The 13,177-nt window shown below is 43.0% G+C and overlaps 1 protein-coding gene across 3 annotated transcripts in view; it reads left to right on the top strand.

Moving 5' to 3' along the window:
- The window catches only part of PARN (poly(A)-specific ribonuclease), a 163,476-nt gene that overhangs the window by 39,587 nt on the left and 110,712 nt on the right, over positions 1–13,177 (top strand). For all 3 annotated transcript variants that reach the window (XM_068565226.1, XM_068565227.1, XM_068565225.1), the window contains exons 17-18: positions 9–119; positions 424–493. In XM_068565226.1, the coding sequence (XP_068421327.1) occupies positions 9–119; positions 424–493 (181 nt within the window). The remainder of the gene's footprint in view (positions 1–8; positions 120–423; positions 494–13,177) is intronic.

Genomic DNA, 13,177 nt, shown 5'->3' with positions numbered 1-13,177 from the left:
CTCTTTAGAAAGTGCAGAAGGTTTTCCAAGTTATGACACAGCTTCTGAACAGCTCCACGAGGCAGGCTATGATGCTTATATCACAGGACTGTGTTTCATCTCCATGGCAAACTACCTAGGTACTCACTGTACATGTTTCTGTTAGACACACCGTGGTCCAGAGTGGATCTTCCCTGTCTGCCCTTTCCCTGGGATCCACTCACCCAGTGAGAAGTGAGAGGGTTTTGAGGTCAGAGTGGGAGGAGGGGGAGGATGTTAGGGCGGGGGATGGAGAGTACACGGGGAGAACCATCACCGCTTACCTGTGGTGTACTTGGCCTGGATAAGTACCTTTTACCCTTGCTGAACCATACCATTGATTTAAAGATATTTTTCAGGCTTTGTCTACTTGACTGTATATAATATTCTGCTTTTTTTCATTAGGTTCTTTTCTTAGTCCTCCAAAGATTCATGTGTCTGCCAGATCAAAGCTCATCGAACCTTTTTATAACAAGTAAGTAATCAGGGTCCCAGTCCCCCAGCATTCTCTCACTGTGGAAGAGCCCAGTATCTGGGATGTCTATTAAGGGTGATTGGGAGGTCTAGGGCATTTTTAGATAAGATATTTTTCATCTCTGGTGACTCAGATGTTTTTTGAAAAATAGAAATTGACCTTTTCAAAAATAATTTATTAAATATATTGGCTAAAAAAAAAGAAAGAAAACATTATCGAAGGTAGCACATCTCTTCCAAGACAAAGAACTGGTGGTTTTGGGATTTAAATGACTCACAAGGGAGACTGTGTGTATGTGTCTGTGTACACAGTCAGACCTAACTTACCCCTAACAAGCTTTCTGTGTGAGATTATTATTTATGCTTGCATTATTATCTGATTAAATAATGTTCTTTCTAAGATGATGTTGGTTACACAGATGGCTTTTAAGATAATCTATGGAGAAGTTTTGATTATCATTGCATCCCGAACCCTCATCTAAATGGATCCAATGAAGTAAAAGCTTGCTCGGATACCTTCATTGTTGGAGGAAGTCATTGTGATTTCGGGGAAACATCTAAGTTCAGAGCATTTCCAAAGAATCTCAGATAGTTATTTCAAAGTGCGGTTTGTGCTTTCTTGGCACAGTTGAGGCTAAAGTTATGGATGTGATCCTCAAGCCGGCCACAGTTTGGCTCCGTGCCAGAGCCCTAAACCTTCGTCTTTACCCCAGCTCTCTTCATAGGGTTGGTTCTAGGAGATTGAGGGCAAGCCAGACAGAACAGGGCAGCCCACATCGATCACTACCACTGAGAGAAAGAACTGTTTCAGTGTTGGGTTGGTTACATCATTTCCTTACATTATATGCAGCACTTTACATTTCCATCAGTGCTGTACCGAGTAAGAATGCTGTCTCCTTCAGAGTCTGTATAAATACCAGTATCACAGTGCTTGTTTGTAGGTGACATGCTGCAGAGACAGATGTTAATTCCAACCATCTGGATTCCTATAGGCTTGGAATTTGTGTAGTCTGAGTTAGTGAATTTTATCATACTGTGGATTCTTATTTTTTTAATCTTCGCTTCTCTTTTCTGTGGAAGTTCAGAGGTAAATGTGTTTGACTTTTCAAAACATCTTTCAAAGAGGACTGGGTAACAATGTAGTGTATATTGAAAATTAAGTTGAATTTTTCTGCATGGGAAATTAGTTCTGCTAACAGTTGAGTTCTAGCTGTCTATCCAGCTCAAAATAGGTTTTTCTTAGCTCTTAATTCTAATTTTGGGGGTAGTGTTTATCTTTGTAAATCTTAGGAAAGACAGTTATGTCATTGACTATGGAATCTGCAGGTGACACTAAATATTGTTTGGATCGTGGCCTTTCCTTGCATTTTTATGTTTGTTTTTTTTTAATGTTTATTTTATTTTTGGCTGCATCGGGTCTTCGCTGTGGCATGCCGGATCTTTCGTTGTGGCGCGTGGGCTCTTCGTTGCGGTGCAGAGGCTCCTATCTAGTTGTGGCATGGGCTCCAGAGCACGTGGGCTCTGCAGCTGTGGCACGCGGGCTCTGTAGTTGTGGCTCACATGCTCAGTAGCAGCACGCGGGCTTAGTTGCCCCGTGGCATGTGGGATCTTAGTTCCCTGACCAGGGATCGAACCCGTGTCCCCTGCATTGGAAGGCGGATTCTTAACCACTGGACCAACCAGGGAAGTCCTGCATTTTTGTGTTTTTGATGTTAAGTTCGTTGTTTAACAATATTTTCCAACTGGGAGATGTTTACTCACGTTTAAATATTTAAAACAACAATCCTGCTTCTCCATTAAAACCAGCTTCTAATAAAATCAAGTGATGGATACATACTGGGTTAGATAGGGGCTGTCTCTAGTTTTATCAGTCATCTGTGTGACCAAAATGAAGAGCAGTCAAAATAGGCTTTGATTTAAAAGTTTAAATAAGACTTTATATATTTCTAGATCAATTTATTATTGCTAATTATGTGCAAGGATATTACTCAGAAGAACTGGGCAGTAAACACATAACTTCACTTTAAATTGGGACTTGTGTCTATTCAGATTATTTTTTGCTGAAACCTAGATGCATATCAAAAATAGTTGAGGATTGAGGAATCCTCCTGTGATATTGCCCTGAAAATTCTTGGCCACTTTGATTTTTTTGCTCTATTTTTCCCCATCTGTAAAGGAAGAATCTTCATCTTCGAAGGGAAAAAAAATTCCAGCAGGATTTGAAGTGCAAAATAAGGACTGTTTTTATTCTATGTTGGAATAGCTTGGTCAAGTACAGCTATCCATTCTTTTTTTTTTTTTAACATCTTTATTGGAGTATAATTGCTTTACAGTGTTGTGTTAGTTTCTGCTGTATAACAAAGTGAATCAGCTATACGCATACATATATCCCTATATCCCCTCCCTCTTGCATCTCCCTCCCATCCTCCCTATCCCACCCTTCTAGGTGGTCACAAAGCACCGAGCTGAACTCCCTGTGCTATGCAGCTGCTTCCCGCTAGCTATCTGTTTTACATTTGGTAGTGTGTCTATGTCAGTGCTACTCTCTCACTTCGTCCCATCTTACCCTTCCCCCTCTCCGTGTCCTCAAGTCCATTCTCTACGTCTGCGTCTTTATTCCTGTCCTGCCCCTAGGTTCTTCAGAACCGTTTTTTTTAGATTCCATATATATGTGTTAGCATATGGTATTTGTTTTTCTCTTTCTGACTTACTTCACTCTGTATGACAGACTCTAGGTCCATCCACCTCACTACAAGTAACTCAGTTTCATTTCTTTTTATGGCTGAGTAATATTCCATTGTATATATGTGCCACATCTTCTTTATCCATTCATCTGTCGATGGACATTTAGGTTGCTTCCATGTCCTGGCTATTGTAAATAATGCTGCAATGAACATTGTGGTACATGACTCTTTTTGAATTATGGTTTTCTCTGGGTATATGCCCATTAGTGGGATTGCTGGGTCATATGGTAGTTCTATTTTTAGTTTTTTAAGGAACCTCCATACTGTTCTCCATAGTCAGCCATCCATTCTTAACCCATTTAGAAAGTGGGAAAAGCAGTTGCTTCTTTTGACATCTCTTTTTGTGTTAATATTGACCTCATTCTTACTTAAATGCAGGTTTCATTTATGACATTAAACCTTGATTTTATTACTTTTCTTCAAGATTGCCCTTGTAGAAAAACATCCAGCAGTTGCCATCAATGTTATCTCAAGTGGTTGGTTTTAGAAAAATCTGTAAATTTTTCTGAGGGTTTATTTGTTTTGGCACCAGCCTTTCCTCAATGTCAGCTTAACGAAACATGCATAGCCCTAATATAAATTTGGATGGACATGAGACAGTTACACATGCAAATAATATTTTGTTCTGCTCTCACCAGATTTATGTTTAAAAAGTAGACCTTGAGGGGAGATAAACTCCACCTATTTCTTCATTATTCTAAATTAGCATCTGACTGTGTTAGGTGTGCTTTTTGGGGAAGCTTTACTGAGTCAACTATTGAGAAGATCCCGAGACAGTTGGTGCTTGAGCAGAATGCAGACTGAGTGCAGTACAGGGTGCTTTCTGAGCCCTGTTTGTCCAGGAGAATCTCCGAGCAGGACTTCACATGGTACCATTTGTCTCTTTCACGGCCTTGGCACCTCCCATATTTTTCCCTTCCTTTTTGGACTCAGAATGAAAGTCCTAAGATTGCTGAGCGACGGAAATCAGGGTGAGACTACTGCTGATGATGGGCTGTGTGCACTTTGCTCTTCCTTTATGTCATGGGCTCTCTGCTCAGGAAGTGGTTTACCTTCTTTTATGACCTTGGTCAGTTTTCATCAATGCATGGAAAACCAGACTTAGAGAAGAGCCTTTGGTGAAATCTTTTTAGTCCAGAAGGAGCTAAAAATACTCTCTGCTTTTACTTTTTATTGCACCACAGAAAGCACAAAATCAGGCTTTTGCCTTAACGTTTTATTAACAGCCATCTGTTTCTGCAAGACACCTTGAACTCTTTTGTAGATAACCTTTTCTGAAGGGTTTTGGGGGAAGGTTATTTTCTATTTACCTCAGTTCTTAGAAGGAGGAAGGAAATGAGCATGTATCTTATTTTGGCTAATTTCTAGTAGTGGAGTTAAAAAGGAAGAACTGCCTGCACTTTACTGTACAGGATGGCTGCCTGGTGCTTGACACAAGTGTTTTGAATTTGAACAGGAGTCCTGAAGAAATCTGGGTCTTCCTGGGATGACATGGCTATATGTTCTATCTAAGCTGTAGGTGAGGAAACAAGCCGTAAGACAATTTGTTTCTTCCTCTGTAAAAACGGGTGGAACTATTCCCTTCCCATGGAAATTATGAAGGTCGCATGAGATGCAAAAGGATTTTTGATAGTTCCTAGAACTTAGTAGGTGGCTAGCATATATTATTTTCCTTTCTTGAAATACAAGAGAATTTAACACACTGGGAGATTCAAAACAATAGATGTGGTAGCAGAATGTATTTTATGTTTTTAGTTTCATGATAGAGAAGAAAATTTGTTACCATGCAGATATAAAACTGGAGCAAATGTGAAGTGTCCACTTTTCCTGTACTCACCTTTTAGTGTTTGCTTATGAAAAATCAGATGATGATGAAGTATGTCAGATTGGTACATAATGGGAGCAAGATTGCTTTGATATGGAGCATTTTAAAGAGTTTTGTTATTCAAATGAAGACAGCAATTTATGGAAGGTTGTATAGGTATATAAAACAGTGATAAGTGTAGAGTGGGAGGAATCATTGCGGCACCTGAAATAAAGCACACCAATACTTTCTCCCTTTTCCTCTGTGGAAAACAATCATGTTCCAGCAGCAGGTTTTTTTCTTACAATCTGCATGTGCTTCGTATTTAACATCAGAGAGATTTTAAACTGAAGGATTGTAGGAAAACAGAATACTTAAGATCTGCGCTGAACCTCCTTTCTTTCACTGGTACTGGACAGACCCATGCTTATTTGCCTCATTTACCAGCAGCTGCCCTTCGCCAGGCGACCCACGTGTCCGGAAGTGTAGACCCTGCTTGTCTCCCACGAGAGTGGTGCCCGACCCCCTGCAGGGAGGCCCTCACCTCACCTTCTCGTGTCCTGCCTGCCCCTCCTCATACAGAGGAGCAGAAGGTACTGGAGCCACAAGAGGGCAAAAGGCTATAATCTGTCCTGGTTCCCAGCAGTTGCCGTTGGGTTTTAGCATCCTGGGTGATGGAGCAAATGTGTCTTTACTGAGATCCTGTTCAGCCTGGTTATCAGTAAAGTCTATTGTTTTAAGTGTTACAGTAATTCGCCCCATGAGACTTCCAATTTCCCAACATAAGCAAGAGTTACAACACAGTTTGTGCTGTTGGGAAGCCTAGCTGTGAGTGTCACAGTGCACCACATAATTGGTTTCTATTTGCATTTCACATGTTAAAATCATTTGATTAATTTCTACAGTAGAACTGCTTCACTTCAGGGTATCATGTAGTAGAGAGCAGTTGTGGTCTCTGGGGTCAGGTACCTGGATTTGAATCCCAGCCCCACTCCTTAGACCTGGGCCCCCTTGGGCAAGTTACCCTCCCCGTGCCTCAGCTTCCTCATCTGGAGTTGAGAACATTGGTACCCATTTGATAGGTGTGCTGTCAGGGTGACATGGGAGAATGTATGTAAAATGCACAGTGCCTGGCATGTCGTGGGCCTCAGTCAGCTTGTCACTGCTGTGGGGACGTTTATACTTTGAAGACCTGCTTCTTTGACCAAGTGCTGGGAGCTTTTTGTTTTTATAGAAAATACCATATAATCGTGCCTTTAGTACTGTACACCCCCTATAAGTAGGGCTTTGTATTCAATTATGAGCCTTGATCAGAAAAGGGAGGGAGGGGAGGAAAAAGCATGCTTGTAACTAAATGGTGCTCAGGGAGAAGATTTGCATGCGCATCTTTTTTGCTTGTTATTTTCCCCCCGAGGCATATGGTCATATCCCAGTCTTTGGGCTGGGTAGCATTTTCAGTTGTAGATTTTTACTGGGAGAGGAAAGTAAAGAAATAACATTTGTAAGTGACCCTTTGAAAGCTCTTTCTTTTTTATTTTTTTAAACAGCTTTATTGGGATATAAATTCACATACCATACAATTCACCCATTTAAAGTGTACAATTCAGTGGTTTTGGGTACATGACATTATGCATTTTCTAAAATTATGGTAAAATACATGTAACATACAATTTGCCATTTTAACCATTTTTAAGTGTACAATTCAGTGGCATTAATTACATGCACAGTGCTGTGCAACCATCACCACTATCTATTTCCAGAACTTTTTCCTCACCCCAAACAAACTCCATAACCATCAGGCAATAACTCCCCATTCCCCGTTCCCCTAAGCCCTAGGTAAACCTCTCATCTACTTTTCTGTCTCTATAAATTTGTCCCTTTGTGAGCTGTTTCTTTTTGAGCAACTCATTGCTTCGGTGAGATCTTAATCTATTAAAACGATTGCTATTTTGCAAACACCTGGAGGATTTTTCTTTTCTATTTGCGTTGCTGTTTTGGGGAGCGGTGCCACACCCTCCGTAAGGTTTGCTCACAGGCAAGGCAGCAGGGGCCTCAGTGGGGGCCGCCTGGGTTCTCATTACGTCGCCTTCTGAAGCCGGGTCTGCTTCTGTGAAGTGGGGGTAGTAAACATCCACCTTGGGGGGCCGCCCCGAGGCTGCAGAGCCCCGTCGGTCAGGCTGCTGGCATAGGACATGGCGTGGAGCGGTTGTGCTGAGTACGGCTGTGACCGTCACCACAGTGAACTTCCAAGAAGATAACGTGAATCTCGTTTTTCCCGGTACTGGGGACAGTGGTAGATAAACAGAGCGGGCTGTATGGACTTACCTCAGATCCTTGGGTGACAGTCTCTCTGTGTTGACAGGAGGAAAGAGGCAGAAGTGTGTGGTGCCAATAAAATCTTTTTTTATAGAGAACAGTGACCTAGAAGTCCTCTTAAGAAAGCACTTCATAACTGTTTTCGTATCTTGCTTAAAAAGGTCTTGCAGCGAGGCTGGGTTGTGAATGAGAAGAGAATACGTCTCTGTGTGTTGGTCGCACTCGTGTGCGCTGAGCCTCAGGGTGCTGGTGAGGCTGTGTGACTGGGGAGCAGCAGAGTGAAGCGGACACCTCCTGCATTCGTCTGCCACCAGGAGCATTTGTGTTGAGCACGTCCTTTTCCCCCGGAGCCCCCAGTCATGCCAGAGCGAGGAGGTCAGGGGAGGCAGAACGGAGGCAAATAATAGCAGTGCTGATTATGGGACCCTTCCTTTCCGATGGGCTGGCTTTCCCAAGAACTCGGTATTAGCTGTCCTTTAATTTTATGTTAATGGTGCTTGAATACAGGAGCAATGTCCTCTGTCCCCTCGGTTCTACCAAAAATGGGTCTCCAGCCAGGGATAGGGAACATAGCTCATCACTCGTCCTAAACCAGTTAGAACTGTTGTGGACGCTGCTTCTTTTTTTAAAAAAAAATATATTATCCCATTGCTTCTATCTAACTACCTATCTATCTATCTATCTATTTACTATTTTTGGCTGTGTTGGGTCTTCATTGCTGCACGCGGGCTTTCTCAAGTTGCGGTGAGCGGGGCCTACTCTTCGTTTCAGTGCGCCGGCTTCTGACTGCGGCGGCTTCTCTTGTTGTGGAACACTGGCTCTAGGCATGTGGGCTTCAGTAGTTGTGGCACGTGGGCTCAGTAGTTGTGGCTCGCGGGCTCTAGAGTGCATGCTCAGTAGTTGTGGCTCATGGGCTTGGTTGCTCCGCAGCATGTGGGATCTTCCCGGACCAGGGCTCGAACCCGTGTCCCCTGCATTGGCAGGCGGATTCTTAACCACTGCGCCACCAGGGAAGTCCCTGGACGCTGCTTCTTAATTATTAAGAGTCTAGGGAGTAAGCCTTTTAATAGAAGCAGAGTCCATTCTCAACCTCTTCCAAATTGTGCAAATTTTGGTGTCAGGCGCCATGAAGAGTAAAAATCACACTATTACGAACGCTTAGAGCAGCCTCCCAGATTCTGGAAGACTTGAAGCCAATTGCTCCCTAGTTTACCGAATGTATTTTTCCCTGGTACACAGGATGTATTTTATCCTCCTATCCCTTAACCAAAGCCCTTTATTTTGCCCCAACTCATGTTCATTTTACTTTGGGTTTCCCAAATTACTAGGATGGAAAGAATCTCCAAGGATTGGCTTGGTTTGATTGCCCTGAAAGTTAGTACACTGATTTTCATAAAGGTGAAAGACAAGGCAAGTCTAGGGCACATTATAATATCCTGAAGCCTTTAATGTGGGGCTTTTCAATACTGGGAACTTAGTGCGTGTTTCCAAACTAGTTGTTGGCTTCTCCATGGAAGGGGGTGCTTGCCTCAAGCTGATTTTGCCTTATCTAATTTCTGCCTTGCAATCTTGTTTGCCAAAAGATTTATCAGGCAAGCTGCTACCGTGGCTTTGTCAAAAGGCTACTTTTTAGAGAAACCTTAAAGGGCACCCACTCCACATACCTCTACTTGGCATGCCAGCCCTGTGGGCCCCCACGGGCTGTCCACATGTGGGCCCGTTCTAGCCTTGTATTTGCTCTGGTTGCTTTAAAGTACATGTCCCTCTGGCTTAATAACTTGTTTATCGTAACGATAAACAAGTAATTTGTTGAGGTTAAAAAAATCAATCCCTGGATATTTGTTTAAACAGCTTGCCTCCTCCATAGCAGGATATCATATTAGTTTCCTATGATTCCTATAACAAATCATTGCAAGCTTGGTAGGTGCCTTAAAACAACAGAATTTATTCTTTCACAGTTCTGGAGGCCAGAAGTTTGAAATCAAGATATAGGTACAGCTGTGCTCCTTCCAGAGGCTCTGTCTCTCTAGCATCTGGTGACTGCTGGCCCTCCTTGGCTTGCAGCCGCATCACTCCAATCTCTGCCTCCATTGTCCCATTGCCTCCCCCTCTTTGTGTGTCCTGTCTCCCTCTACCTTTCTTTTATAAGAACAGTTGTGATGGCGTTTAGGGTCCACTTCGATAGTTCAGGGTATGTCCTCATCTTAAGGTCCTTAACCTAATTTCTAGTTATATCTGCTAAGATCCTTTGTCCAAATGAGGCAGTGTTCACAGGTTCTGGGAATTAGAATGTGGATATATCATTTTGGAGGCCCACTGAATAGACATGTTGGTAGTGAAGTCAGCATTCTTAGGTATTCCTTGCCTTGCTTTGGCCCTGGCTATGAACAAGTAGGTAATAGTTATTTCCAAGACTATTTAACAGTTAATTTATATGATTCAAGGGTTAGCAGTGAGGGACTTCCCCGCTGGCGCAGTGGATAAGACTCCACGCTCCCAATGCTGGCGGCCTGGGTTCAATCTCTGGTCAGGGAACTAGATCCCACATGCATGCCACAACTAAGAGTTCACATGCCGCAACTAAGGAGGCAGGGAGCTGCAACAAAGGAGCCTGACTGCCGCAACCAAGACCTGGTGCAACCAAATAAATGAATAAATAAATACTTTTTAAAAAAGGGTTAGTTGTACTCTAAGAAATTTAGACTAGCTACCAAGTATCTTCTCCAATGAACATCTTCCACGGTTCAGAGGATTTCACCCACATTGACTGTAATTTCTGACAGCAGCCCTGAGGGGGTAGGTAATAGTGTCCCCATTTGAGAGCTGAGGCCATCTGCTGAGGGCCGCAGAAACCGCAGAGTCAGGGATAACCCAGGTTTGTCCGCAGCTGGGAATGGAAGACACAGTTCTACAGTTAGTGGCACATTTTCTTAAGAGATAACGCTAGTATCTTTGAAAGATTTCTTTCTCTCTGTGTTTGGTTTGAGCAGTGATTCTAAAAGACGTTGACTTTGACCCTTGGATTGTGGGGGACTGGTTTCCTCTGACATTTTACAATCTGCTGTTTTATAGGCCCTGCGGACGTTGCCTTTGTACAAGGTTTAGTTTAACACTTTTATTTGATGTAATTTGATATGGTTCATTTGATGGAGACTGTTTACATGAGCTGCTGGTTTTCTTTCTTTCTTTCTTCTTTCCTTTCTTTCCCCCCTCCTTGTTGCTTGCGTTATTTCTCTGCTTGAGAAGGGACATGAGTTGGCTTCGGGACAAATGTCGGGTAATGCTGTATTTGTCAAAACATAAAGTGGCTAGATGGAAATTGCACGCGCCCCACCCCCTGCGTGAAATGGAAATAGCTGGTGCCCCAGTAACGCTCCTGTAGCCAGCGGTTGCCCTCTTATTTTACACGAGGGCTTTAGTGAGCAAAACAAATGAGCTTATTCTGTGAGAGATGTCTGCATGCTTCCTACCCTGGATGATAAAATTAGTTTTTTATAGTGCATAAATATGTATAATGATGAGCCCTTGCATACAAGGTTCTTATGAAGTGCTTTTACTGCTGTGCCCTGAAGGAAATACCAAGACCATTTGCAAGTACAGTAGAGCTGGCCGTCGTTAAAGGTTTCAATTTTCCTTTGGAAGGCTTGGGACTTGGGGTGAGGTGCAAATTAATTCACTGCTCAAATTGTGTTGAGATTAGATTTTACTCGACATTTCTGTATTCCAGTCTTTAATGGTATAAGAGGAGTGCAGTTTTACTTGGAAATCTCTTTTTTTTTGAGGTAAAACTTTTTAGGAAGAGAAGTGTAGTCTTGATGAAAGCAGATGAGCAAATGCAAATTTTTACTTATTTATTGAAATACTGAGTCTCTAGATGGAAGAATGAGAAGCTTGGAGGCTGGAGGATTTTCCTTTTGCTCAGGCAAGACACCAGAATAAACACTGTTCTCCTTTAGGAAGACATGCCGTTACATCAGACGTCTTTCTAGATCATTCAGGCCTGTGTGTATGTGTACATATCTGACCTGCGTAAGTAAGCATTCATACACCTCAGTGTCTCGCTCAACCCTGAGATGTGCTGATGCACTGGCTTTCCTGATGGTGATCATGGTGTGTGGGGGCAGGTGTGACTGGAAGGCCCGATGCCCAGGTAGCCCAGATAGCAGCTCTTTCTGCACTGCAAACATGGGAAGGTTGTCCTTTTGACCTGTGGCTGTATGGCTCTCTTCTCTGCTCGGTCATCCTGGTTGCCTTCCTCAGTCTACCCAAAGCTCTTCTCAGACAGCAACATCATTTCTTGTATCTGGACTCTGCCCCATCACACAAAGCTATAATTTAATCAGATCTTAAAGCATTACCAAAAAACCCCATGGACAGCAGGCTCACTGTTTCACACGGAGGCTTTGGAAGTAGCTCAGGTTAAAGCCCGGTGGGAGTGGGTACCCAGCAGAGAGAAGGCAGGAGACTTTAGTGTAGGGCTTGTAGTGGGAAGCTTTGGGTCTGAGTCTGTCTCTGCTCCCATGATGGCCAAGGGTGAGCCACTGGACTTGGGAAAACCTGCTTCCTCATTCCTTGTATGACAGGACTGATGCCTGCCTGTCCTCCAGACTCCAGAGGATCAAACGAGGCTGAATGTGCCATAATAAATACTGTTATTTTAGTCAGGGACTTTGTCCTTTAAAAAAGTAATATATATTTTTCCTGACTGAAACACAAATTACCCACTCGTAATTCCACCAGCCAAAAAGAAAAAAAAAAAGAAAAAGCTGTCATTTTAGTGTATTTCCTACTAGTGTGTTTTCTATCTCTATTTCATTTATTAATTGAGTTGTACTATTTATATAATTTTGTAACTTAAAAAAATACAGTAAAGGATTTTACAAAAGACAGTAAAACTAGTGGTTAGCAGCATCATGTCACTGGCCTGCAGTGGTTTGTCAGGTGGATATATCATTGTCCACTTATAACCTAACCTTTGTGTTGGGCCTTTTGTCAGATGCACGTCCACTGCACTGCACTGGGCATTACTGGTTTTTCTGCCAATTGCTTCTTAAAGTGGCCCTCAGTGCACCTCACTGATTCACTGTCTTTCTCTGCCATCAGTTAACAGCATTGGAAAGCATGCTGCTGCAGGAGCAAAATTAAGTATTTTGTTTCATTTCTGAATAGAATTATTGGCTTTACATATAGACTCGGTCATGCAGAATTTTAACAAGCTGTAATGATCTTTTCGGTTCCCCGAGGATTGAGCCTACATGCAAAGTATTCCTGATTGACCTTCAGGACTTCCTGTGTGCATTTTTTTTTTAAATTTTATTTATTTATTTATTTATTTATTTATTTATTTATTTATGGCTGTGTTGGGTCTTCGTTTCTGTGCGAGGGCTTTCTCTAGTTGCGGCAAGTGGGGGCCACTCTTCATCGTGGTGCGCGGGCCTCTCACTATCGCGGCCTCTCTTGTTGCGGAGCACAGGCTCCAGACGCGCAGGCTCAGCAATTATGGCTCACGGGCCTAGTCGCTCCGTGGCATGTGGGATCTTCGCAGACCAGGGCTCGAACCCGTGTCCCCTGTATTGGCAGGCAGATTCTCCACCACTGCGCCACCAGGGAAGCCCATGCATTTTTTTTTGCAAAGGATATATCCAGCCATTTCTTTTCCATAGCACTTTATTTATTTATTTATGCCCCACGGCACGCAAGATCTTAGTTCCCCGGATCGAATCTGCACCCCCTGCAGTGGAAGCACAGAGTCTTAACCACTGGACCGCCAGGGAAGTACCCCTGTGTGCATTTTTGAATATCACCTTTGCCCTTTTTGCTT

This window comes from Eschrichtius robustus, chromosome 16 (assembly GCF_028021215.1).
Source record: "Eschrichtius robustus isolate mEscRob2 chromosome 16, mEscRob2.pri, whole genome shotgun sequence".
Lineage (NCBI taxonomy): Eukaryota > Metazoa > Chordata > Mammalia > Artiodactyla > Eschrichtiidae > Eschrichtius > Eschrichtius robustus.
Note: the sequence above shows the minus strand (reverse complement) of the source record. Positions and strands in the feature narration are given on the sequence as shown.